Source organism: Oryx dammah, unplaced genomic scaffold, assembly GCF_014754425.2.
Source record: "Oryx dammah isolate SB20612 unplaced genomic scaffold, SCBI_Odam_1.1 HiC_scaffold_26, whole genome shotgun sequence".
Lineage (NCBI taxonomy): Eukaryota > Metazoa > Chordata > Mammalia > Artiodactyla > Bovidae > Oryx > Oryx dammah.
This window is the reverse complement of record NW_024070210.1, coordinates 48,608,514-48,633,919: the sequence shown is the minus strand read 5'-3', so window position 1 is coordinate 48,633,919 and position 25,406 is coordinate 48,608,514. Positions and strand designations below refer to the sequence as shown.

Sequence of the window (25,406 nt, the reverse complement as noted above, 5' to 3'; positions counted from 1 at the left end):
ATTATTCTTGACTAAATGAAAAAGGTCCCAATATTTCAAATATGAGCCAAATATACTGCCACTTAAGTAATACTGCTTTGCTGTTTCTAAGGCCTTTAAGGTGTTTAAATATTAAACTCTCTCTGTGCAACTCTCAATGGCTGCTCCTTCATCTTAGAAGACTGGGAGATCTCACAGCTATTCTAAGATTTAAACAATCACAAGCAGGTTTAGTCTATCATTCTTAATGTTCTTTTGCTGATAACTCTCTCAAAAGTTTCTTACCCATTTGATTCCAGTCAGTTACATGTGCCATTACTACACTCGTAACTCTAAGACTAGCTTTTACCCTAAACTCCTCTCTCTCTCCCTTCCTCCCACCTCTTCCTGCAAACTCAGTTTAAAAATAGTTTACTTTGAGGTTGTCAAGCTTCTATTAGGGGACTACTACCTTTAGTTAGATCTTTACTCTGAGACATTTGATCCAAATGGATAGGTCCACTAGGTATAATTTAAAATGATCCTTGCCCTCAAAAACCTTAATCCACTGGCAACTTTTATCAATAGTTGTGATAAAAGTTTTTTTTGTCACTTTAAGTCTGACCTTTGCCACAAAGATGAGCTTTCATATTTAATAGACTTTTATCCCTTAAACATTTTTTTCAATTTTATCTCATAATTTTTTAGGTCTAAAAGCAGTTAACTCTCCAAAGTTAAGGGTAATCAAGACAGTGTAGTACTGGCATAAGAAATGATACACAGATCAATGGAACAGAACTCAGAGCCCAAAAATAAAACCATTTTGTATGTCTCTAGTCAGCTGATTTTGACAAAGATGCCAAGATCATTCAACAGAGGAAATAGAATCAAAGTTGACTCTTATCTCACACCATGTAAAAAACACTAACCATATAAAAAACTTTAACTCAAAACGGATCAGAGACCTAAATGTAAAAGTCAGAATGATATAACTTTTTTAGAAGAAAAGAGAGTAGATTTTAATGACCTTGGATTTAGCAATGGATTCTTTGATATAACTCCTAAAGCACAAGGAGCAAAAGAAAAACAAAAAACCAGACCTCATCAAAATTGGAAGCAGGTGACTTTTTGAACATTACAAGGCCTGTGATTTCTAGAATTTCCATATTCCCTTTCACTTCTACTTACAACACAGCCAATTCTTTCCTAAAATTATCTTTCTCACAATACAGTGTCAATACAGCTAATAATAAGAGCACAAAGTATAATACTCTGTTTTCCAACCTCTTCCTTAAGAACACTGGTTCATCAGACATTCATTCAACCTTGCAATTTATAAAAAGTGACAAGTTTTACTAAATTCACTGCCACTATTTAACAGCACTCTTACCTTTACAGCTTCCAAAATCAAGTGTCTTTGCTGATACCGCCTAACCACTAAGTGAAAACCACACTTTTAGAATATTTGTTATACAGCACCTGACTCAATACCAATTGCTTTACTAGTTAAGGTAGGCTATGATATTAACCCCAACATCTCAGTGGCTTAACATACTCAAAGTAGCAGAGAGGGAGAGAGGGCCTTTTTTTCCAATGTTCCATGCTGCCACCCAGTTTATTAATAAATATTTTTTTTGTTCCCTAATTTCTTTAGACATATCTAAAGTTCATATGAAATCTAGGGGGGAAAAGATCTAATATATCTTATATCTATTAATTATTTTTACCTAATTTCACATGCAATTTTAAAAGAAAAAAGGTACAGTTCATGAAGACAGGTTTAGAAATCTTATCAACTGTAGTCTGGATCTCAGTGAAATCTATCCATCTGCGGGTCCTAGATAAGCTTCCAAACTTCATTAAGCTGCAGTTTTCTCATTTATTTGTTTTGCAGTTTCCTCATTTTTAAAAGGAGCTCAGTAACACTGATTTCAAAATAACACTTTGAGAAATAAATGAAATAAAGTAGGTAAAAGGTTTACATTGTGTCTGACTGGTATAAGCCCCCAATTATTACTATTTTTATAACTTACATTCTTCTTCAAATTATAGATTTCCAATACTTACATACAAAAAGATATTATAAACAGATCCACATACACTATCCAGTAAAAATGGTGTTATCCCAGATTTCAAGCTATTATACAAAGCTACAGTAATCAAACAGTATGGTATTTGCATAAAAACAGACACATAGGTCAATGGAACAGACTACAGAGCCCAGAAATGAACTTGCTCAATCAATTTATGACAAAGGAGCCAAGGGTATACAATGGGAAAATAGTAGCTTCTTCAATAAACAGTGTCAGGAAAAACGGACAGTCACACATAAAAAAATGAAAATGGACCACTACCTTATACCATACACAAAAAATAAACTCAAATGGATTAAACATTTGAATGGAAAACCTAAAACCATAAAACTCCTAGAAGAAAAATGTAGGTGGTTAACTCCTCGAGACTTGTCTTAGTGATTATTTTTTGGATTTGACACCAAATGCAAAAGCAACAAAAACAAAAATACACCCATGGGACTTTATCAAACTGAAAAGCTTTTGCACAGCAAAATTTAAAAAAAAATCAACAAAATGAAAGGTAATTTACTAAATAGGAGAAAACATTTGCAAATCATATATCTGGCAGATGGTTACTATCAAAAAATACATTTTTAAAACCTCATTAAACTCAAATAAAATAGCCCAACAAATTGATTTAAAAATGGGCAAAAGATGTGAATAGACAGTTTCTAAAGAAGACATATAGACTGCCAACAGATGCATGCAAAGTTACTCAATATCACTAACCAACAGGGAAATATAAATCAAAACTTCAATGAGATATTATACCTGTAAGAATAGCTATTATCAAGGAGATAAGAGATAACAAATGCTGGCAAGGCTGTGGAGAAAAGGGAAACCTTGTACACTGTTGTCAGAAACATAATTTGGTACACTCACTTTGGAAAAGAGTATAAAAGTTCCTCAAAAATTAAAGATATATCATATGACCCAGCAATCTCACTTCTGGGTGTTTATGCAAAGAAAATGAAAACCCTATATATATATTTTTCTTTTTTACATATATACACCTCCATGTTCATTGCAACAGTATTTACAATAGCCTAGATATGGAAACAACCTAAATGTCCATCAAGGGATGAACAAGCAAAGAAAAGGTGCATGTTCTCTCTCTAATATTATATATATGCATATACTAAAATATTCTATAATATATATATAAATATTATTTGGCCATAAAAGAGAATGAAATCTTGCGATTTGTGACAACATGAATGGACTCAAAGGCATTACACTAAGTGAAATAAGTCAGAGAAAGACAACTACAAAGTGATCTCACTTATATATAGAATCTAAAATCAAACAAACAAAAGGTGGTTGCTAGAGGCTGGCTGATTGGGAGTAGATGAAATGGGTGAAAGGAGTCAAAGGGTACAAACTACCAATTATAGAATAAGTCACAGGACATAATGTTCAGCATGGAGACTATACTTAATAATACTGTACTGCATACTTGAATGCTGCTAAAAATAAAAGGTAGATCTTAAAGGTTCTCATCACAGAAGAACGGTTCAAGATGGCTGTGCAGAAAGACACGCATTCATCTCCTCCTGCAAGAGCACCAAAATTGTAGCTAGCTGTTCAGCAACCACTGACAGGAGCATGCTGGAACCCACCAAAAAAAAAAGATACCCTATGTCCAAAGACAAAGAAGCCACAGTGAGATAGAAGGAGGCGTAGAATCACAATAAAACCAAATCCTATACCCGCTGGGTGAGTGACCCATAGACTTGAGAACAATAATACCAAAGAAGTTCTCGCACTGGTGTGTTCTGAACCCCACATTAGGCTTCCCAGCCTGGGGATCCGACAAAGGGATTGGGAATCCCCAGGAAATCTGCTGTGAGGTTTTGATTATAGGACTTCAGGAGGACTGGGAGAAACAGAGATTCCAGTTTTGGTGGGCACAAACAAAATTTTACATGCACAAAGACCCAGAGGAGAGGAGCAGTGACCCCACAGGAAACTGAACCAAAGCTGCCTGCTAGTGTTGGAAGGCCTCCTATGGAGGTGTGGGTTGGCAGTGGCTCATCACAGGACCAGGGCACTGGAAGATGCCCTTTGGCATAAACCCTCTTGGAGTTCACCATTAACCCAACCATAGAGCCATAGACCCCAGGGCTGGGTCAGGCCAAACAACTACCAGGGAGGGATGCAACCCCACCCATCAGTAGATAACTGTATTAAAGCTTTACTTGAGCAAGGCCCTGCCCACCACAGCAAGACCCAGTTTTTCCCATCGCCAGTCCCTCCCATCAAGAAGCTTACATAAGCCTCTTAGCCTCATCCATCAGAGGGCAGAGAGAAGCAAGAGGAAGCATTGTCTTACAGCATCTAAAACAAAAACCATATTACAGAAAGTTAATCATGATGAAAAAACAGAAAGTTATGTCCCAGATGAAGGGACAAGATAAACCCCCCTCCTCCCAAATTAAATGAAGTAGAGACAGGCAACTTACAGAAAAAGAACCCAGAATAATAATAGTGAAGATGATCCAGGATCTCGGAAAAGAATGGAGGCAAAGATTGAGAAGATGCAAGAAATGTTTACCAAAGACCTAGAAGAACTAAAGAACAGAGATGAATAATACACTAGAAGGAATCCACAGCAGAGTAACTGAGGCAGAAGAACAGATAAATGACCTGGAGGACAGAATGGTGGAAATCACTGCCACAGAACAGAATATAGAAAAAAGAATGAGAAGAAATGAAGACAGCCTAAGAGACCTCTGGGACAACATTAAATGCACCATCGCATTACAGGGGTCCCAGAAGGAGAAGAGAGAGAGAAAGGACATGAGAAAATAATTGAAGAGATAATAGCTGAAAACTTGCCTTAATATGGGAAAGGAAATAGTCAACCAAGTCCAGGAAGCACAGTGAGTCCCAGGCAGGATAAACCCAAGGAGGAACACACTGAGACACATAGTAATCAAACTGACAAAAATTAAAAACAAAGATAAAATATTAAAAGCAACAACAGAAAAACAACAAATAACAGACAAGGAAACTCCCATCAGGCTATCAGCTGATTTCTCAACAGAAACTCTGCAAGCCAGAAGGGAAGGGCATGGTATGTTTAAAGTGATGAAAGGGAAGAACCTACAACCAAGAATACTCGGCCCAGCAAGACCCTTCTTCAGATTTAACAGAGAAATCAAAAGCTTTCCAGACAAGCAAAAGCAAAAGAATTCAGCACCATCAAACCAGCTTTACAATTGATGCTAAAGGAACTTCTCTAGGCAGGAAACACAAGAGAAGGAAAAGACCTACAGAAAATAAACCCAAAACAATTAAGAAAACAGTAACAGGATCACACATATCAATCACTACCTTAAATGCAAGTGGATTAAATGCATCAACCAAAAGACACAGACTAGCTGGGTGGATGAAAACATGTGCATGTATGTACCTCCACTTACATCAGTCTGCTTAACAAACACCCAAACACCCAAGTTGTATGTAATTATTTAATACTGTTAAGTTAATCATATTCCCATTATGGCTTGCAATTGTAATTATCTTTTATTTTTTGTCTGGCCATTGATTGTGAAAACTGATAAGCATATTTTACCACTGTGGTTATGTAACTATTACTCATTTACTACCATTGTATCATGATTGGTCAACAGAAAAATAATAGAACTCTGTATCACCAAAACTAGGATCTAACAGAAAAACCTGTAATCACTTTATAAAATCCAGATGCATTTCAGAATTATCTTGAAACTTTTGGGGAAAAAAAAAATGCTCAAGTATTGCTTTTTTTCTCCAGAGCTACAGATATGTTTCTAATGAGTAGTCATGTTTAAAAACAACTGGACTATCTGATGATCTTTTACTTTTATCTAGTTTGTTTCACTTTTTCTATTTCATATTCAGTGCTCCCATTTCATTTATGTTTTCCAATCTCTCCATCTCTCCTTTTTTTTTTTAATGTTCTTTCTCATGCTATCAAGTGTAGTAAAAAAGCTTTTGTGTACATATATAGATATGTATAATATATATATTTTGGAAAACTTAGGAATTTTTGCCTAATTAAAAATACTATGACATTTTGATTGCACTTGTTTAACTCAGTTGAATAGAATGCCAGATTTCTAATTAAAAAACAGATATGCAACAAGCAACAAAGGTTTACTGTATAGCATAGGGAACTACAGTCAATATCCTGTGATAACCTATGGTGGACAATAATTTCAAAAATAATATGTATATTTTATAACTGAATCATCTTGCTGTGTACTTGAAACATTGTAAATCAACTATACTTCAATAAAATATATATATTTTTAAAAAAGGGTTCTCATCACAAGGAAAAAAGATTCTGTAATTATGTAGGGTAATAGATATTAAGTAGACTCATTGTGGTGATCATTTCACAATACATACAAATACTGAATCATGCTGTATACCTAAAACCAACATAACATTGTGTGTCAATTATACCTCAATTAAAAAAATCTTAAAGCATTTACCCAGTAAAAAAACATTTTTAAGGTGTTTGAGAATATAAGTCACTTACCTAAAGCTGTAATCATCTTTCTCTTCATATGATTTATTTTGTGCTGAAACAGACTTAGATCGTACTTCTTGTTGATCTCTCTAAATAAAACAAAGGTAAGTCATAAAGAAAAAAACCTCACAAAACTAGGATATATTCAAGTGCCTTTCTGATCATTAGTCATTTCAGAATTGTCCACTATTTCTATAAAATCAAAGCACAGAATTCTAAAAGCTATGGTATCAAAATAAGGTCTGTAACAATGTAGTTTCACCTTTCATTCATTCTTGGTTAGGAAAGTCACTCTAAGGGAAAATTGTAAGAATGTTAATGCCTCTAAATGATCTTAGCTGACTTCTTCCCAATTATATTAGGGCTTCCATCTTGTGTAACATGCAAAAGAAGTATGGTTCACAAGAAATGAAAACATAAATCCATTTAATGGATAGAAAAATTTGTCTCAAATTAGACAAACTTCAATGTTACAATGACCACACAGAAATTAAAGTGCTAAAAATGAAGCAATAACAGTGAAAGCATTTGAAGATGATGTATCAGTATGAAAGTAAGAAAACAAAAATTCAATATGGCAAGAGTTATATCCATCAGAAGACTAATGGATTTGATCAGAATACATAATGAATCCCTCATTCTACTATAATGTGGGGTTTCTTTGTTCAAATTATTTTCTGGCTCTTCAGAACAGACACAAACAAAAGATGTAATAAAGTATTTATTTTTAAATAAAATGTTTAATTACAAATGCAACTAACAAATCTTTAACCATTATCTCCCTCTATTACCTGAAATGTTATGTTCCTATGCTAACAAATAATGATGGTTCTGTCTAAGGCATTAAAATATTACCTATTCTTCAGTGACCCCCATCTAAAGTGAGATGGGGATGGAGTTTAAATGAAAGAGAATTATAACTGAATTAAAACAAAAAATGAAACAAGCTTGAGAGCAGCTCTAAGGAGTACTATTATAGCCTATCAATTAGGATATTTATTTCTCTAAGGAATACTACTATATCCTATCATTAATAATGGGAATGCTGATGCTTAGGGAGGGGCATTTAAAGAAGGAATAACCAATTTGGTAGTCAGAATGGGGCAAATATCCTTATATTGTCTAGTAATATAGCCTCAAAACATTTTCCTGACTATAAATCTGACTATGAACTAGCCCTAAGAATTTGAGTTACATCTAACTGCAGAGTTTAAGAAACAGATTACCATCTAAGCGTTAGTGATAATCGTTATCCTTTATTCAACTTCTGTCCAGAAACCGTATCCTTACTGAATTACTAGTACTAATTCAATATAGCTACTCACAAACATTAATCTTAAAATAGTAGGAAATATTAATGTAGCCATTATTAGATGATTGGAATATCAAAATGGAAAACACTTTTTCAGTAGCTTTTAGAAAATGTGTGCTTCGCAAAAACATATATATGCATATATACACATACCTATGTACATACTGATTTTCAATTTATAATAATTCACTGAACTGAAAATTTATGCTTTGGCACTTTTTTGTATATATGCTATACATCAAATTAAAAAGCTAAAAAACTAACACTAACATGGAAATACTAATAATTGTACATTTACTTACTATTACTTCCTCAGCTTGTCGAACCAGATCAGCTGTTTTTGCCTCTAATTCTGCATTTAAACGTCTAAAAGCAGAAAATAATAGCTGTGATACGCTGAAGACTCTAACACAAAGCTAACGAAAGTGAATTTCAATAACTACACTTCAGTTAAGTCAACAAATGCCAAAACATACACATGACATTTTTACTTAAAAATTAATATAACTATTAGAAAGGTTATTTCCAAATCCCCATGATTCCTTCTTCTTTGTGGTGGAAATTCAAATGGTGTAAATATTGGCTTCTCCATATACTAGTAAAAATATTTTATTACAAGGGCAACTAACATTGCCCTTACTTCAAGTAGAATGATTTATTTGGAAAGAATAAACTGGGTGGGTTCACCTCAGTTTCACTCTTCATGTTCTTGGGATTCTGAGGGGCCTCACTCAGTTATATACTTCAGTATAAGCTTCATCAGAAATACAGGCAATTCCTTTGACCTACACCTGCCATTTCTCTTTCTTCCATCTATTTGGAATCTAGCAAAGAACAGGAATACTATTTGGTCCCATTAAGACTGTAAGAATACCAATGCCATTGAAGGAAACTGTTTTGGAAGGAAAAATTGCCCATAATCCTACCACTATTATCAGATGATTTTTAGTATTGCCTTCTAATTATCATCTGTAAGCACATACACAATATTGTACTGTTTCCCCATAACAATATAGATGGAATATATTTACCTGTATGTAAGTTTTAAAATTAATGCCTTAAATGGCTATAAAATACGCTGAAGAGTTGAATTTAACATAGTGTACTAAACTGTTCCTCTTGTTCAAGTTCCCATCTCTGTTTTAAAAGTTAACATTATAATAAACATCTTCAAAAGCATATAACTTCTCAGTTCTATTCATAGGTCACATTTCTAGATGATGTAGGCTCTTCTGAAGTTTTATGAAGAAAATATGCAGAACAATTTTTTAGATGAGATATATTGTGTTTTTTAGATATGTAATTCAGAGGTAATGCACACCAGTGACGACCCCCCACTCCCAGAAAAAAAAAAAATCAGTATCATATCCCTTCTTAAAACAGTCTGATGTTTCAAGAAGTATTTTTACACCCTAGGATGAGTTAATCAAAAGAAATAATACCTAACATAGTCTTAAAGTTGTATTCAAGATGGCTTTACCTGGTTTTCCACATTTCCCTAACAAGAACCATGAGAGGTTTCTGGTCAACACAGTAGACTGAGGTAACTCAAAAGACTACTCTTCTGCTCCAAAACCCATAGAAATCCTGGATAAACTGTAATAAAGGAAATGTTGCTAAACTTAAACTCAGGCAAAGAAAACACCCTGGCACTAAAAATATAGCAGTAACTCAAAGTGAGAGCAGTAAACAGAAACAGAAGCCAAAACAGCTTAACAGCTAGAAATCAATGCACTTGAGGGAGTCATAGAGGGCTACACCTGTGAACCACAGACTACAAAAACACCGCCCATAACCTTAGGTGACCGGAAATGAAACTAAAGCCATGTGTGGAAAAGATTCTCCTATGAGTAATCAGAGCACACAGAAGTGTATTCCAAGTTCATCTTACCCAGATGGTATAGGGACACTAGGCCAAAACTTTAATATAGAAAGTTGGCTTAGAACCAGTGAAAACTGATAAGCTAATAAACTGAAATGCAAAACCACCCTTAGGAATATCTAGTCATCTAGAACAAATGCAACTCTCTCAGAAAGCAAATTCTACTAAAGATGCCTTCACAAAGATAATAAATTGTATTAAAAAATAAGTTTCCAGGATGGACAATCAACAGATACAAACAAAATCTGCACCAAAAGACCTGGAGATAATAAAACAACCTAAGAGGGAATTTTAAATAGTACTTTTCAATAAGAAAGAAAAAAAAGAACAGAAACCATTAGGCAAGAACCAAGCATTGTAAACATATATTCAAAAAAACAATGAATTTGGAAAACAACCAAACAGAAATTACATAATGAAAATACAGTCAATGCAAATAAAACCCAAATGCAACGGATAAGTTGAACAACAGAATGAAGAGGGAATGGATGAATTAGAAGACAGATATGAGAAAATTACCAACAAAAAGGTATAGAGAAACAAAAAGATAAAAATGCAAGAAAGAGTTTAACATCTATTCAAGACAGACAGTAAGACAAAGATAGATTATAGCAACCTAATAGACACTGCAGAAGAAAATCCCAGAAAAGGAGGAAATGCCAAAATTTAAAGAGATATGCTGAGTATAATCTAAAGGAAGTGTGATACATCCCTTTCTGCTCTTCCTCTGGATTGTCCTAGCTTTTAGGGGTCTTTTGTGTACCTACACAAATTTTAAAGTTATCTGTTCTAGTTCTGTTAAAAAAAAAAAATCCCAGTGGTATTTTGATAGGACTGCAATGAATTCATAGACTAGTTTCAGTACTATGGTCATTTTAACAATATTAATTCTACCAATCTATGAATACAATGTATCTTTCACCCTCTTTGTGTTGTCTTGATTTTCTTTCATCAGTGTAGTTTTCTGAGTACAGATCTTTTACCTTCTTAGATTTATTCCTAAGTATTTTATTATTTTGATGCAATCATAAATAGGATTATTTCCTTAATTTCTATTTCTGATAAAATGCTTTTAGTGTACAGTGGTGGTTGGTGGTTTAGTTGCTAAGTCATGTCTGACTCTGGTGACCACATGAGCTGTGCCCACCAGGTTCCTCTATCCATGGGATTTCCCAGGCAAGGATACTATTGTGGGTTGCCATTTCCTTCTCCAGGGAATCTTCTCGACCCAGGGATCAAATCTGGGTCTCCTGCATTGCAGGCAGTCTCTTGCATTGCAGGTAGATTCTTTTACCAACTGAGCCACCAGGGAAATGAGTATTAATTTTGTATTCTGCAACTCTACTGAATTCACTGATGAGCTGTACTAGCTTTCTGGTGGCATCATTAGGATTTTCTATGTATAGTATCCTGTCAGCAAACAATGACAGTTTTACTTCTTCCTTTCCAGTTAGATTCCTTTTCTTTTTTTTCCTTCTCTGATTGCCATGGCTAGGACTTTCAATACTATGCTGAATTAAAGTGGTAAGAGTGAGCATCCTGATCTTAGACAAAAATGCTGGTTCCTGATCTTAGATAAAATGTTTTTAGCTTTTCACCACCAAGTACTATGTTAGCTATGAGCTTATACGTGTGTTAGTCACTCAGTCGTGTTCAACTCTGCGACTCCATGGATTGTAGCCTGCCAAGCTCCTCGTCCATGGAAGTCTCCAAGCAAGAATGGTGTGGAGGGTTGCCACATCTTTCTTCAGGGGATCTTCCCGACCTAGGGATTGAACCTGGGTCTCCTGTACTGCAGACAGTTTCTTTACCATTTGAGCTACCTGGGAAGCCCATGAGCTTATATATGGACTTTATTATGTTGAAATATATTCCCTCTACACAAACATTGTGGAGAAGGAAATGGCAACCCACTCCAGTATTCTTGCCTGGAGAATCCCATGGACAAAGGGCTACAGTCCATGGGGTTGCAAAGAGACACGACTGAGTGACTAACACATACACACAAACATTGAGGAGAGGAGAGTTTTTATCATAAATGGATGTTGGGTTTTGTCAAATGCTTTTTTTGCATTTGATCATATGATCTATTCAGATGAGCATATGATTTTTATTCTCCTTTTGTTAATGTGTATATCACATTGATAGATTTCCAGATATTGAACCACGCTTGCACCCCAGGGTAACACTTACTTGATCACAGTGTATGATCCTCTTAATATATTACTGGATTCAGTTTGCTGACATTTTATTGAGGATTTTTACACTGATGTTCATCAATGATATTGGCCTATAATTTTCTTTTTTGTAATATCTTTGTATAGTTTTAGTATCAAGGTGATGCTGGCCTCATTCAATGAGTTTAGAAGTATTCCTCACTCTGCAACTTTTTGGAATTGTTTTAGGATAGGCATTAACTCTTTTTTAAATGTTTGGTAGAACTGTTATTATTATTCTTGTTTTGATCCATAGATATTATACTACAAAGCTACGGCAGGTGAAACAGTATGGTACTGGAACAAAAGCAGACACATAGATCAATGGAGCAGAATGGTGAGCCCAGAAACAAACCTACACTTACGTGGGTAACTGTGACAAAGCAGACAAAAATATATAGTGAAGAAAAGACAGTCTTTCAGTAAGTCATGCTGGGAAGATGGGCTGCTACATGAGAATAAAATAAGAACTTTTTTCACATCATATACAAAAATAAACTCAAAATGGATTAAAGACCTAAATGTAAGACCACAAACCATAAAACCTGAGAAGAAAACATAGGTAGACTATTCTTTGACATAAATCACAACAATAGTTTTTGGATCTGTCTCCTAAGAAAATAAAATACATATGTACATGCACAGGGCCTAATTAAACTTGAAAGGGAAAAAAAAAAAGGAAAGGAAATCACTGACAAAATGAAAAGATATCTACTGAATGGAAGAAAATATCTGCAAATGATATGAGTAACAAGGGTTTAATATTCAAAATATATAAATAGTAATACTATTCAATACTAAAAACAAAACAAAACAAATAATCTGGTTTAAAAATGGGAAGAAAACCTGAAAAGGCATTTTCCTAAAGAAGAATATAGATGGCCAATGGGCACATGTAAAGCACAACATTGTTAATCATCAGAGAAATGTAAAGCAAAGCTATAGTATGATCTCATACCTGTCAGAATGGCTATTATCAAAAAGACCACAAATAACAAATGTTGGCAAGAATGTGGAGAAAATGGAACTCTCCTACACTGTTGGTGGGAATATAAATTGGTGCAGCCACTGTGGAAAACAGTACAGCAATTTCTCAAAAAAATGAAGCTATAACTACCATATGACCCAGTAATTACCCTCTTGGATATATATCCAACGAAAATGAAAGCACTACTTTGAAAAAATATATGCACCCCCATGTTCATAGCAGCATTTACAAGAGCCAAGATATGGAAGCAACCTACATGTTCATCAACAGATGAATGGATAAAGAAGATGTGGCGTAAAAATACATACATACACACAATGATATACTGTTCAGTTATGAAAAAAATGAAATTTTGCCATTTGCAACAACATGAATGGACCTGGAGGGTAGTCTGGTTAGTGAAACATGTCAGACAGAGAAAAACAAATACTGTGTGTTATTACTTATTGTAAATCTAAAAAATAAAGCAAATGAATGAATATAACAGAATAGAAACAGATCCACATACATAGAGAACAGACTAATGGTTACCAATGGGAAAAGGGAAGAAGAAAGGCATATGATAGTGGTAAAGAATTAAGATACACAAACTACTGTGTATGAAATAAATAAGATACAAGGATGTATGGGCCTCTCAGGTGGAGCCAGTGGTAAAGAACCCACCGGCCAATGCAGGAGATGACGTAAGAGACATGGGTTAGATCCCTAGGTGAGGAAGATCCCCTGGAGGAAGGCACAGCAACCCACTCAAGTATTCTTGCCTGGAGAATCCCATGGACAGAGGAGCCCAGGAGGCTACAGTCCATAGGGTGCACAGAGTCAGATATGACTTAGCACAAACACACAAAGGTATACTGTACAACACAGGAAATACAGCTGTTATTTGACAATAATTTTAAATGGAATAAATTTATAAAAGTTTTGAATCACTATGCTATACACCTAAACTAGTATAATACTGTAAATCAAGTATACCTCAATAAAACAAAAACAAAAATTATTTGATATCTGAAGAATACAGCAAGAGACATAAAACAAAAGACTACTTTTTATAAAAAGAAATAATGCTGAGAATTTTCCAGAAATAAATAATTACAGAGATCGCAGGTGGAATCAAGAAAACAAATCCATACCTGTACACACTGGGTAAAACTGCATAACTTCAAAGACAAGGAGAATATTCTTTAAATTACAAACCAAACATTTAAAAAGAAGAGAGAAAAACAGTCTACCAACATGATTATCTTAGAAGCTGACAGCAGATGGTTTATCAATATCTCTAGATTACAATGGTACCTTTGGACAACCAAATGGTACTCTTAATGAACTGTCAGGAGGTGGGGTGCAGGGACTAGCCATTTCAAGTTCTATATTCAGCTAAACTATCTTTGAAGAATAAATGCAAAGTAAAATTTTCAGGTAAGACTGGTGAATTTAAGACTCAGATTTTCACATAGAAAAGTAATGAATGCTCTATGCTTCAGAAAAAAGGAAACTGAACTTAGGGGAAAAAAAAAGGAATCATGATGCAAAGAAATGACAAAACATGATAAATTAGCACAGAATATGAAAATAACAGGTAGGGGTATTCAAAGCAAAGGGGAAGTAAGTATTATTTAACTTGCAAACAAGGGAAACCAAGTTAAACTATTCTGAAGTCTTTCCAAAACAATAAAGGGAAAATAAAGATAAAATGAAAACTCATTCAACCAATAAACAACAGAAAAGAACCAAAGAAAAGGCACAAATAGAAAACAAAACATAAGATGACCAAAACAACTTCAATCAACAAACAAAATACCATAAATTCACTTATTAGAAGGCAGAAATTATCAGAGAGTATAAAAGAAATGTACTTAATAAGGCTAAATGACATACAAAGTTTGAAAATAAAAGAATGAAAAAGATGTAAAGACACTACAAATAATGAAAGGAATTATTCAAGAGGTTTTAAATAAAATGATATAACCCCCAAACAAAAATGGACACAATTAAAAGAAAATTTTAAGTTATAATTATAGCTGATTTTAGTACACCTCTGACAGAAGCCAATACAGCTACCGGAGAAAATAATGTTGAGGATACCGCTATTTGGACAGCAAAAGTAATTAGCTTGATCTAAGTTATTAGTCAACAAATAGTAAATACACTTTCTATCAAAGATTACACTGAACATTTACAAAAATTCCACATATACCTGGTCACAACTAAGTTTCAAAACGCCTTTGAAAATAAATCATACATACATTCTCTGACCACAGTACAATTAAAAATAAAATTTTAAATAACAAAAATAAACAGATGCTTGGCAATTACAAAAACACACTCCTAAAATAAACACTATGAAAATCATAAAATATTCAAAACTAAATAATCAGAAAGAATAGAAATATCAAAACAGACCTTGAAATACAGATTAGCTATGGTTGCAGAGAAATATTAAATGTATTAAATTTAAATGCAAAAATTAAAAGAATTAAAAAATTGGAAAACTTAAAAAAGAAAAACTAAATCCACAATTAGAAGAAAAGGAAACTATAAAGATAAGGCTAATGAAAAAAATTTTAAATCACACAGAAAATTAGCAATAAAACCAAAAGTTAATTCTCTGAAAAGACCAATAAAACATATACACCTCCCAATAAGACTGACAGAAAAGGCCCCAAAAGAAGATATATATTAAATTACAGATATAGTCAAGACTTAAAATATAAGAGCATAATTAGAATAAATGTATGTTAATACACATACATGAAATGGACAGTTTTCTAGAAAACTAGCAAATAACCAAAATTTATTCTGGAAGCAATAATTATTAAAGAAACAATTCACAGAATAAAAAAAAAAAAACTCACACTAGACTGTTTCACAATTTTAATCATAGGGTAGATGATCTCTGATTACAAGAAGCTTCCAAGAACAGAATAAAACAAAAAAGGAAAGCTACTCAGTTTATTTTATAATAACGATATCATTATATATAATGATATCATTTATAATAATGATATCAAAATCAGAAAGGCAAAGAACTAGAAAAAAATGTAGGACCAATTTCATTTTGTTTATAGATGAAATAAAAAATCTACATAAAATTAAAGCAATCTAATCCAGGGGACTTTCAAAGAAAACAATAAACCTGTCTTTGTAGTTCAGTATGTTAAAACATTAAATGAAGGGGTGAAAAAATTTTTATCACTTACATAAATTTGGGGGGGGGGGGACTTTGTTAAAATTTAACATTCATTCAAAATACAAAAAAGGATATAATATTGTCAATGCGAGAGACCTGGGTTCAATCGCTGGGTTGAAGATCCCCTGGAGAAGGGGAAAGCTACCCACTCCAGTATTCTGGCCTGGAGAATTCCATGGACAAAGAGTCGGACACGACTGAGCCACTTTCACCTCACTTCACATCCTAGACTGAAAAACAAAGAATTAATGGAAACTGTGTCCTTAAGCCTGATAAAAAAATATTTAGCCAAAACTCTACAGCATGATGGGAAGGTAAACTGATACAGCTATTATGGAACACAGTGTGAGATTCCTTAAAAACTAGCTAGGCATAAATCTAGTTATTAAAAATAGTACAGAGAGTAAGAAACTAGGAATAAACCTTATGACCCAGGAATACCACTACTGGACATACACCCTAAGAAAACCACAATTCCAAAAGACACATGTACCCCAGTGTTCATTGCAGCAATATTTACTACAGCCAGGGCATGGAAGCAACCTAAATGTCCATCGACAGATAAATGGATTAGGAAGTTGTGGTACATTTATACAACGTAATATTGCTCAGCCATAAAAAGGAATGAATCTGACATAGTTGTAGTGAGGTGCATGAACCTGGAGCCTCTTATGCAGAGGAAGAGAAAAGGAAGAGAAGAAACAAGTACTGTATATTAATGCATTTACATGTAATCTAGAAAAACAATACTGGTAAGTCTATTAGAGAATGGACTTGGGGACACAGCAGAGGAAGGTTAGGGTGGGACAAATTGAGAAAGTAGCATTGACATACATACACTATCACATACTAAAATAGTGAGGAAGCTGCTAAATAATATAGGGAGCCCAGCCTGGAGCTCTGTGATGACCTAGAGCAGTGGGGTGTGGGGACAGGAGGGCGGCTAAGGAGGGATGATATATATATTTAATTATGACTGATTCACATTGTTGAATAGCAGAAACCAAGGCAAAATTATAAAGCAATTTTCCACCAACTAAAAAATAAAATTTTCAAAACATGGATAACCAACAAGGATCTAATCTGTACAGCACAATAAACTCTATTCGATGTTATGTGGCACTCTGGACAGAAGGGGAGTTTGGGGGAGAATGGATACATGTCCATATATGGAAGAGTCCCTTTGCTGTCCACCCGAAACTATCACAACATTGTGTGCTGGGGACTTCCCAGGTGACACAGTAGCGAAGCATCTGCCTGACAATGCAGGAGACCCAAGAGACATGGATTCGATCTCTGGGGCGGGAAGATCCTCTGAAGTAGGAAATAGCAACCCACTCCCAGTATTCTTTGTTTTTCTTTTTTTCTATATTTATTTTCAAACTTTAAACTTTTTATTTGTATTAGAGTATGGCCAATTAACAATGTTGTGTGTGGTAGTTTCAGGTGAACAGTGAAAGGGCTCAGCCATATATATATGTATCCATTCTCCCTCAAATCCCCCTCCCATCCAGGCTGGCACATAACACTGAGCAGAGTTCCATGTTGGTTATCCATTTTAAACATAGCTGTGTGTACATGATCCTCCCAGACTCCCTTAAACTATCCCTTTCCCCTGGCAACCATAAATTCATTTTTAAGTCTGAATCTTTCTGTTTTGTAAGTAAGTGCATTGTATCATTTCTTTTTAGATTCTACACATAAGGGATGTCACACGATATCTCTCCTTCTCTGACTTACTTCACTCAATATGACACTCATCCATTTTGCTGCAAATGGCATTATTTCCTTTTTAATGGCCAAGTAATATTCCACTGTATATAGGTACCACACCTTTAACCATTTCTCTGTTGATGGACATTTAGATTGCTTCCATGTCTTGGCTATTGTAAACGGTGCTGTAATGAACACTGTGGTATGTATATCCTTTTGGGTGTTTTTCTCCAGATATATGCACAAGAGTGGGATTGTAGAGTCATATGGTAGGACATACAGATGGCTAATAAGCACATGGAAAGACATTCAACATCACTAGTTATTAGAGAAATGAAAATCAAAACTACAATGAGAAATCACCTCATACCAGTCAGAATGGCTATCATCAAAAAATCCACAAATATCAAATACTGGAGAGAGTGTGGAGAGAAGGCAATTCTCCTACACTGTTACATGGTACAGCCACTGTGGAGAACAGTGACGTTACTTAAAAAAAAAAAAACAAAAAACTGCTCCAGTGTTCTTGCCTGGAAAACTCCATGGACAGAGGAGCCTGACGGGTTACAGTCCATGAGGTCCCAAAGAGTTGGACACAACTAAGCAACTGAGCACAGCACATACAGCACAAAACCGATACGGCTGATACTGCTGTCCACCTGAAACTATTACAACATTGTTAATCAGCTATACTCCAGTATAAAATAAAAAAGTTTTTAAAAATTCTACAGCAAATCTCAATTGTAGTGATAAATTATTAAATGCAGACTAATGAAAATCATAACTAAGATGATAATGCTTACCACCACTTTTTCTATTCCATATTATACTGGAGGTTCTAATCAGATCAAGAAAAAAGATGCAGAAGAAATTGTAAAGGAACAAAACTATCACAATTTGCATATGATATAACCATCTTTACAAAAAGTTCAAAGGACTCTGCAAAATAAGAGAATTCAGCAGTGCTGACACTCTTGACAAATGTAGGTATAGGATCAATATACAAAAAATCAGTAACATTTCTATACATACAACCAATTAGAAAATGTAGTAGAAAAAAAGCCATTCATTATAACAACAAAACTATAAAGTACCTTGAAAAGAATATTTAAGACTTTATGTAGTAATATGAGAAAATATTATTAATGGACACCAAAAACCCCTCCATGTAAAATAGAGATATATCATATCCATGGAAAGGCAGATTCAATAACATAAAGATATCAGTTCTCTGCAAATTAATCTATATGTCCAATTTAGTTGGCATTTAGCAGCAAGAAGTTTGGGGGAAGGCTTGCCCTGCAAGCTATCAAGGTTAATTAAAACAGATGCCACATAATCTTACTATTTAGCTTTCTCATTTTATGATACAAGCACATGGCTTGGAATATCTATTGATTTGAGTGATCAGCATATTCCTTGGTTTACTATCTCATATAGTGATTATTTCCTCCAACTATCTGACAAGAGCTGATTGTGAAAGATTCTAGATTGGGATTCCTGGAAAGTGCTGTCTTCGGTTAATTAAAACAAAGTATGCTTAAAACCAAGAAAAAATGTAGCAAAATTCTGTGTTATGATCTTATATTCTTGCCTATAAAGATGGCCAAACATTTCACCTTTATGCATAGTGCTGAGTGATCCACAAACTTCAAGCAGTGCCTGGGAGCTACTCTGTTCAAACACCTCAGCATCGCACACCTCAGAGTATGTAGAACAAGTAACAAAAGGGAGCCTTTACTGCAAAAATTCTGCTAAAACAGAATATAGATGTCTGACTTTAAGCAGGACTATAGCCTTAACGAGAGGCTTCCCAGGTGGTTCAGTGGTAAAGAATCTGTCTGCAACATAGGAGACACAGATTTCCATCCCTGGGTTGGGAAGATCCCCTGGAGAAGGAAACAGCAACCTACTCCAGTATAATGTTTAGGGAAGTCTATGGACAGAGGAGTTGGGAAGGCTACAGTCTATGGGGGGTGCAAAAGAGACAAGACTTAGCAACTAAACATTAGCCTTAATGAAGGGCCAGGTGCAAAATATACTTCGAAATAACCAGGTGAATTAACCTAATACATGTATTTAGTGCTATGTGGTGCATGGTAATGAAAACAAATGTTTTGGGTTTAGCTGACTCAGAACTGTTAACGAACAACAGATCCATTGATTAAGTACACTGTTACTAGAAATAATAGGCCCATTTTATCAAACAGTGGAAGATGATTATGTTTTTACATGCTATGAGAAGCTAACATGTCTAGTTTATCTAAGTACAGTACACTTCAGTTTTAACTCTAAACATGCCTTCATTTTAGGTACAGATCATTTGGCAACTACGTTTAACCATCTGAGGAATTGCTGGGATGTTTTGCAAGTTTTAAATTACCTTACTTTAAATTAATTAAAAAGAAAGTAAACTTTTAAAATATAATTTTTTTGGTAAGGGTATACATGAGGGCAAATAAAAGACACAGTCTGTGACCTCGTGGAACTCAGTCCAGCACAGAAAACAGACACAAAGTAAACTAACAAATGAATTTACTGTAACAAGTTACACTAATAGCAAAGAAAATTTAATCAGACAATAAAAGAGTAATAGGAAGCCTACTTATCATAGTCCAAAAAGGCCACTCTGGTAGACAAAAACGAAAGAGGTCAAGATTACACAAGAGGTAGAAGCCAAGGGTGACAGAGCTTTTGAAGTGCAACTGGAAACCACTGCAAAGTTTTAGGCAAGGGAGAAACAAGATCAAATTAACAAGATTACTGACATCTGCATGACAACTGGGGGATGAAGAGTGGAGTGGTCCAAGAGTGAAAACACGTGTTGTCAGGATATTTGTAATTACATTAAGAATAGGTAAAGAAAGGAAACCCTCCCAACTCCACCAAACGTGGATAATGAAAATTCCAAACGCCCTGAGAAACATGCTTTGAGTTTAGAAACCAAACATAAAAGAAATTTACATACGTAAACTCTAGGAACTTGAAATTAAGTGGAATTCATTTAACTAGAAACTGAACCATTCGCTGGCAATTCGCGCTATCCAAACTACTTCTAGAAATATCATCTTGCTGACGAACAGGTTTACTTATTTGGGTAAAATTTTCTCCCACTTCCAACACCTACGAGGACGCAGCAAGTTAAAGAGAAAAGATGAAGGGCAAGTAAATGGGCTGAGAAGAAAATGTTGGACGATGAATGGTCTCAAAGATCCAGTCACCAAGAAAAGTACTTGTAAGCAAACCTCATTTAGGTGAAAGAAGAAAAAGCTGAAACTCCGAAGTTCTTACTTATATTCTTCCTCCTTGGCGAGGAGGTCCCGTCGAGGCGTGGCAGGTTGCTGAATGCGTGGCGGGAGCGGAGTCTCTGAAACGCCCCGTCTCTGTAAAAGAGGCAGACACTTTCAGAACCAAAGTTCAATGAATTTTGGTGCTAAAACCTAGCTGCTACCCAGTAGAGTCCAGTCGAACTAACCTTGAAACTTCTCCCGGCCATCTTCCGCGGCCGAGACGCCGTTACCGAGGCAACGACGCACTTTCCCGCGAGAGTTACCACAACCCCGGTGGCCTTCCAGCTCAGGGCACGATTGGGACCACGCCCCAACACTTGGCAGAAAACAGCGCGAGCTTAGGACCGGGCTGAGACCTGGGGAGTGTGCGCTGCCGTTTTGTAGCCGACTTGCGGTAAACGCTAACCGCATTCTTGCAGGAACTGAAGAAGCCAAAGTCGTGGACTGATTTATAGAATAGAAAAGACTAGAGATCTCTTCAAGAAAATGAGAGATACCAAGGGAACATTTCATACAAAGAGGGCTCGATAAAGGACAGAAATGGTATGGACCTAACAGAAGCAGAAGATATTAAGAAGAGGTAGCAAGAATACACAAGAACTGTACAAAAGATCTTCACGACCCAGATTGTCACGATGGTGTGATTACTCACCTACAGCCAGACATCCTGGAATATGAAGTCAAGTGGGGTTTAGGAAGTATCACTAGGAACAAAGCTAGTGGAGGTGATGGAATAGTGGAGGAGATGGAATTCCAGTTGAGCTATTTCAAATCCTGAAAGATGATGCTGTGAAAGTGCTGCACTCAATATGCCAGGAAACTTGGAAAACTCAGCACTGGCCACAGGACTGGAAAAGGTCAGTTTTCATTCCAATCCCTAAGAAAAGCAATGCCAAAGAATGCTCAAACTACGCACAATTGCACTCATCTCACACACTAGTAAAATAATGCTCAAAATTCTCCAAGCCAGGCTTCAAAAATATGTGAACGGTGAACTTCCAGATGTTCAAGCTGGTTTTAGAAAAGGGAGAGGAAACAGAGATCAAATTGCCAACATCTATTGGCATCATAGAAAGCGCATGAGAGTTCCAGAACAACATCTATTTCTGCTTTATTGACTATGCCAAAGCCTTTGAGTGTGTGGATCACAATAAACTGTGGAAATTTTTGAATGAGATGAGAATACCAGATCACCTGACCTGCCTCTTGAGAAATCTGTCTGCGGTATGCAGATCAGGAAGCAAGTTAGAACTGGACACGGAACAACAGACTCGTTCCAAATAGGAAAAGGAGTACGTCAAGGCTGTATATTGCCACCATGCTTATTTAATTTATATGCAGAGGACATCATGAGAAACGCTGGGCTAGATGAAGCACAAGCTGGAATCAGGATTGCTGGGAGAAATATCAATAACCTCAGATATGCAGATGACACCACCCTTATAGCAGAAAGTTAAAAAGAACTAAAGAGCCTCTTGATGAAAGTGAAAGAGGAAAGTGAAAACGTTGACTTAAAGCTCAACATTCAGAAAACGAAGATCATGGCATCCGGTCCCATCACTTCATGGCAAATAGATGGGGAAACAGTGGAAACAGTGGCAGACTTTATTTTCTTGGGCTCCAAAATCATGCAGATGGTGACTGCAGCCATGAAATAAAAAGACACTTACTCCTTGGAAGAAAAATTATGACCAACCTAGACAGCATATTGGAGAAGGCAATGGCACCCCCCACTCCAGTACTCTTGCCTGTAAAATCCCATGGATGGAGTAGCCTGGAAGGCTGCAGTCCTTGGGGTCACTAGGGTTGGACATGACTGAGCGACTTCACTTTCACTTTTCACTTTCATGCATTGGAGAAGGAAATGGCGACCCACTCCAGTGTTCTTGCCTAGAGAATCCCAGGGACGGGAGAGCCTGGTGAGCTGCCGTCTATGGGGTCACACAGAGTTGGACATGACTGAAGTGACTTAGCAGCAGCAGCAGACAGCATATTAAAAAGCAGAGACATTACTTTGCCAACAAAGGTCCATCTAGTCAAGGCTATGGTTTTTCCAGTAGACATGTATGGATGTGAGAGTTGGACTATAAAGAAAGCAGAGCGCAGAAGAATTGATGCTTTTGAACTGTGGTGGTGGAGAAGACTCTTGATAGTCCTTTGGACTGCAAGGAGATCCAACCAGTCCATCCTAAGGGAAACCAGTCCTAGGTGTTCATTGGAAGGACTGGTCTTGAAGCTAAACTCCAATACTTTGGCCACCTGATTTGAAGAGCTCATTTGAAAAGACCTTGTTGCTGGGAAAGATTGAAGGTAAGAGGAGAAGGGGACGACAGAGGCTGAGATGGTTGGATGGCATCACCGACCCAATGGTCATGAGTTTGAGTAAACTCCGGGAATTGTTAATGGACAGGGAGGCCTGGCGTGCTGTGGTCCATGGCGTCGCCAAGAGTTGGACACGACTGAGCAACTGAACTGTCTGAACTGAACTGATCTTCAGCAAAGGTGCCAATACCATTCAGTGGGGCAAATCTAATCTTTTTTGAAGGTGGGAGAAGGGGATGCTGAAGGATGAGATGGCTGGATGGCATCACCGACTCAATGGAAGTGAGTTTGAGTAAACTCTGGGAGTTGGTGATGGACAGGGAGGCCTGGCATGCTGCAGTCCATGGGGTCACAAAGAGTTGGATGTGACTAAGAGACTGAACTGACTAACTGTGGAAAACAGTCTCACATTTTCTCAAAACCATACACATAAAATTATCACGTGATCCAGCAGCCCACTCCTAGCTATATGCCCAAGAGAAATGACAACATATACCCTTACAAAAAGTTGTACACAAATGTTTATAGCAGTATTCTTCAGAAAAGACAAAAAGTCAAAATGACTCAAATGATACACTGATTAATAGGTAAATAAAAAGTGTGTATTCAGCAATGGAATATTATTCAGGGCCAGAAATGAATGAAGTACTGATGCATACTACAATATGGATGAACCTTGAAAACATGCTATGTGAAAGAAGCAATTCACAAAAGACCACATATTATATGATTCCATTCTATTAGGACCACATATAATATGGAATGTCTAGAACAGGCAAATCTATAGCGACAGAAAGCTGTTCAGTGATTGCCTAGCCCTGAAAGATAATGGGGAATTGACTAAGGTATTGCCAGATTTTCGGGGTGGGGGGGCAAGGGTAATGAAAATGTTCTAAAATTGATTGTGATGATGGTTGCACAAATCAGTCAATATACTAAAAGACAACTGTACACTTTATATGGATAAATGGTGAGTATGTGAAATATATCAGTAAAGTTGTTAAAACATTAAAAATAAAATTAATTATTAAAATAAAAATGTCAAAAGATGGGGGAAAAGTACACCATACTAACACTAATCAAAAGAAAGCTGGAGTAGCCACATTAACTTCAAACAAAGCGACCTCAGAACCAGAAAAACTATCAGAGATAAAGAGGACTATTACATAAAGGATAAGGAGATCAACTCTCCAAGGAGATATAACAATCCTGAATGTGTATGAACCAAACAGTTGAGTGTCAAAATGTATGACGCAAAAACTAATAGGAGTGCAAAGAGAAACAGATAAATCCACAAGTACATTTGGAGATATCAACACCTCTTTTTCAGTCATTGATAGTTCAGGGAGGCAGAAAATCAGTTAAGGATGGAATTGCCCTCAACAGCACTATTAGTCCCAAGGAATCGGCAAAAATCTGCTTGATCTAACTGACATTTAGAGAATACTCCATCCAACAACAGCAGAATACACATTCTTATCAAGGTCACATGGCATATTTACCAAGATAGACCACATTCTGGGCCATAAAATGCACAGTAATAAATTTAAAAGAATAGAAATCATATTCATTTCCTAGAATTGCTATAAGAAAGCACCACAAACTGGATGGCTTAAAACAAAATAAATTTATTGTCTCCCAGTATAGAGACTGGTAGTCCAAAGTCAAGATGTTAGCAGGGCAGTGCTCCCTTTGAAACCTGTAGGGGAGAATTCTTCTGTGCATTTTCCTAGTTTCTGGTGGTGGCTGTCACTCCCTGCCATTCCTTGGCTTGTAGCTGCATCTGGCCAATCTCTGCCTCTACAATCAAATAGCATTCCCCCTGTGTGTCTCTGTCTACACATGGCATTTCCTCCAGTTATACTGGATTAGGCCCAACTGGTGGCTCAGATGGTAAAGTGTCTGTCTACAACACGAGAGACCTGGGTTCAATCCCTGGGT

At 36.0% G+C, this 25,406-nt stretch overlaps 1 protein-coding gene across 4 annotated transcripts in view; it reads right to left on the bottom strand.

Annotated features, from left to right (window-relative positions):
* Window positions 1–21,403, bottom strand: part of TEX9 (testis expressed 9) — a 91,088-nt gene extending 69,685 nt beyond the window's left edge. For 2 of the 4 annotated variants that reach the window (XM_040226590.1, XM_040226592.1), the window contains exons 1-4: window positions 21,329–21,403; window positions 21,145–21,236; window positions 8,167–8,230; window positions 6,562–6,641 (exon numbers count right to left, since the gene is read on the bottom strand). In XM_040226590.1, coding sequence (XP_040082524.1) covers window positions 6,562–6,641; window positions 8,167–8,230; window positions 21,145–21,236; window positions 21,329–21,349 — 257 coding nt within the window. In that variant the 5' untranslated portion in view covers window positions 21,350–21,403. Of the gene's footprint in view, window positions 1–6,561; window positions 6,642–8,166; window positions 8,231–9,344; window positions 9,374–21,144; window positions 21,237–21,328 lie in introns of those variants that run through there. The other 2 variants (XM_040226593.1, XM_040226591.1) reach the window with 2 other exon arrangements.
* Window positions 21,404–25,406: the final 4,003 nt, after the last annotated feature.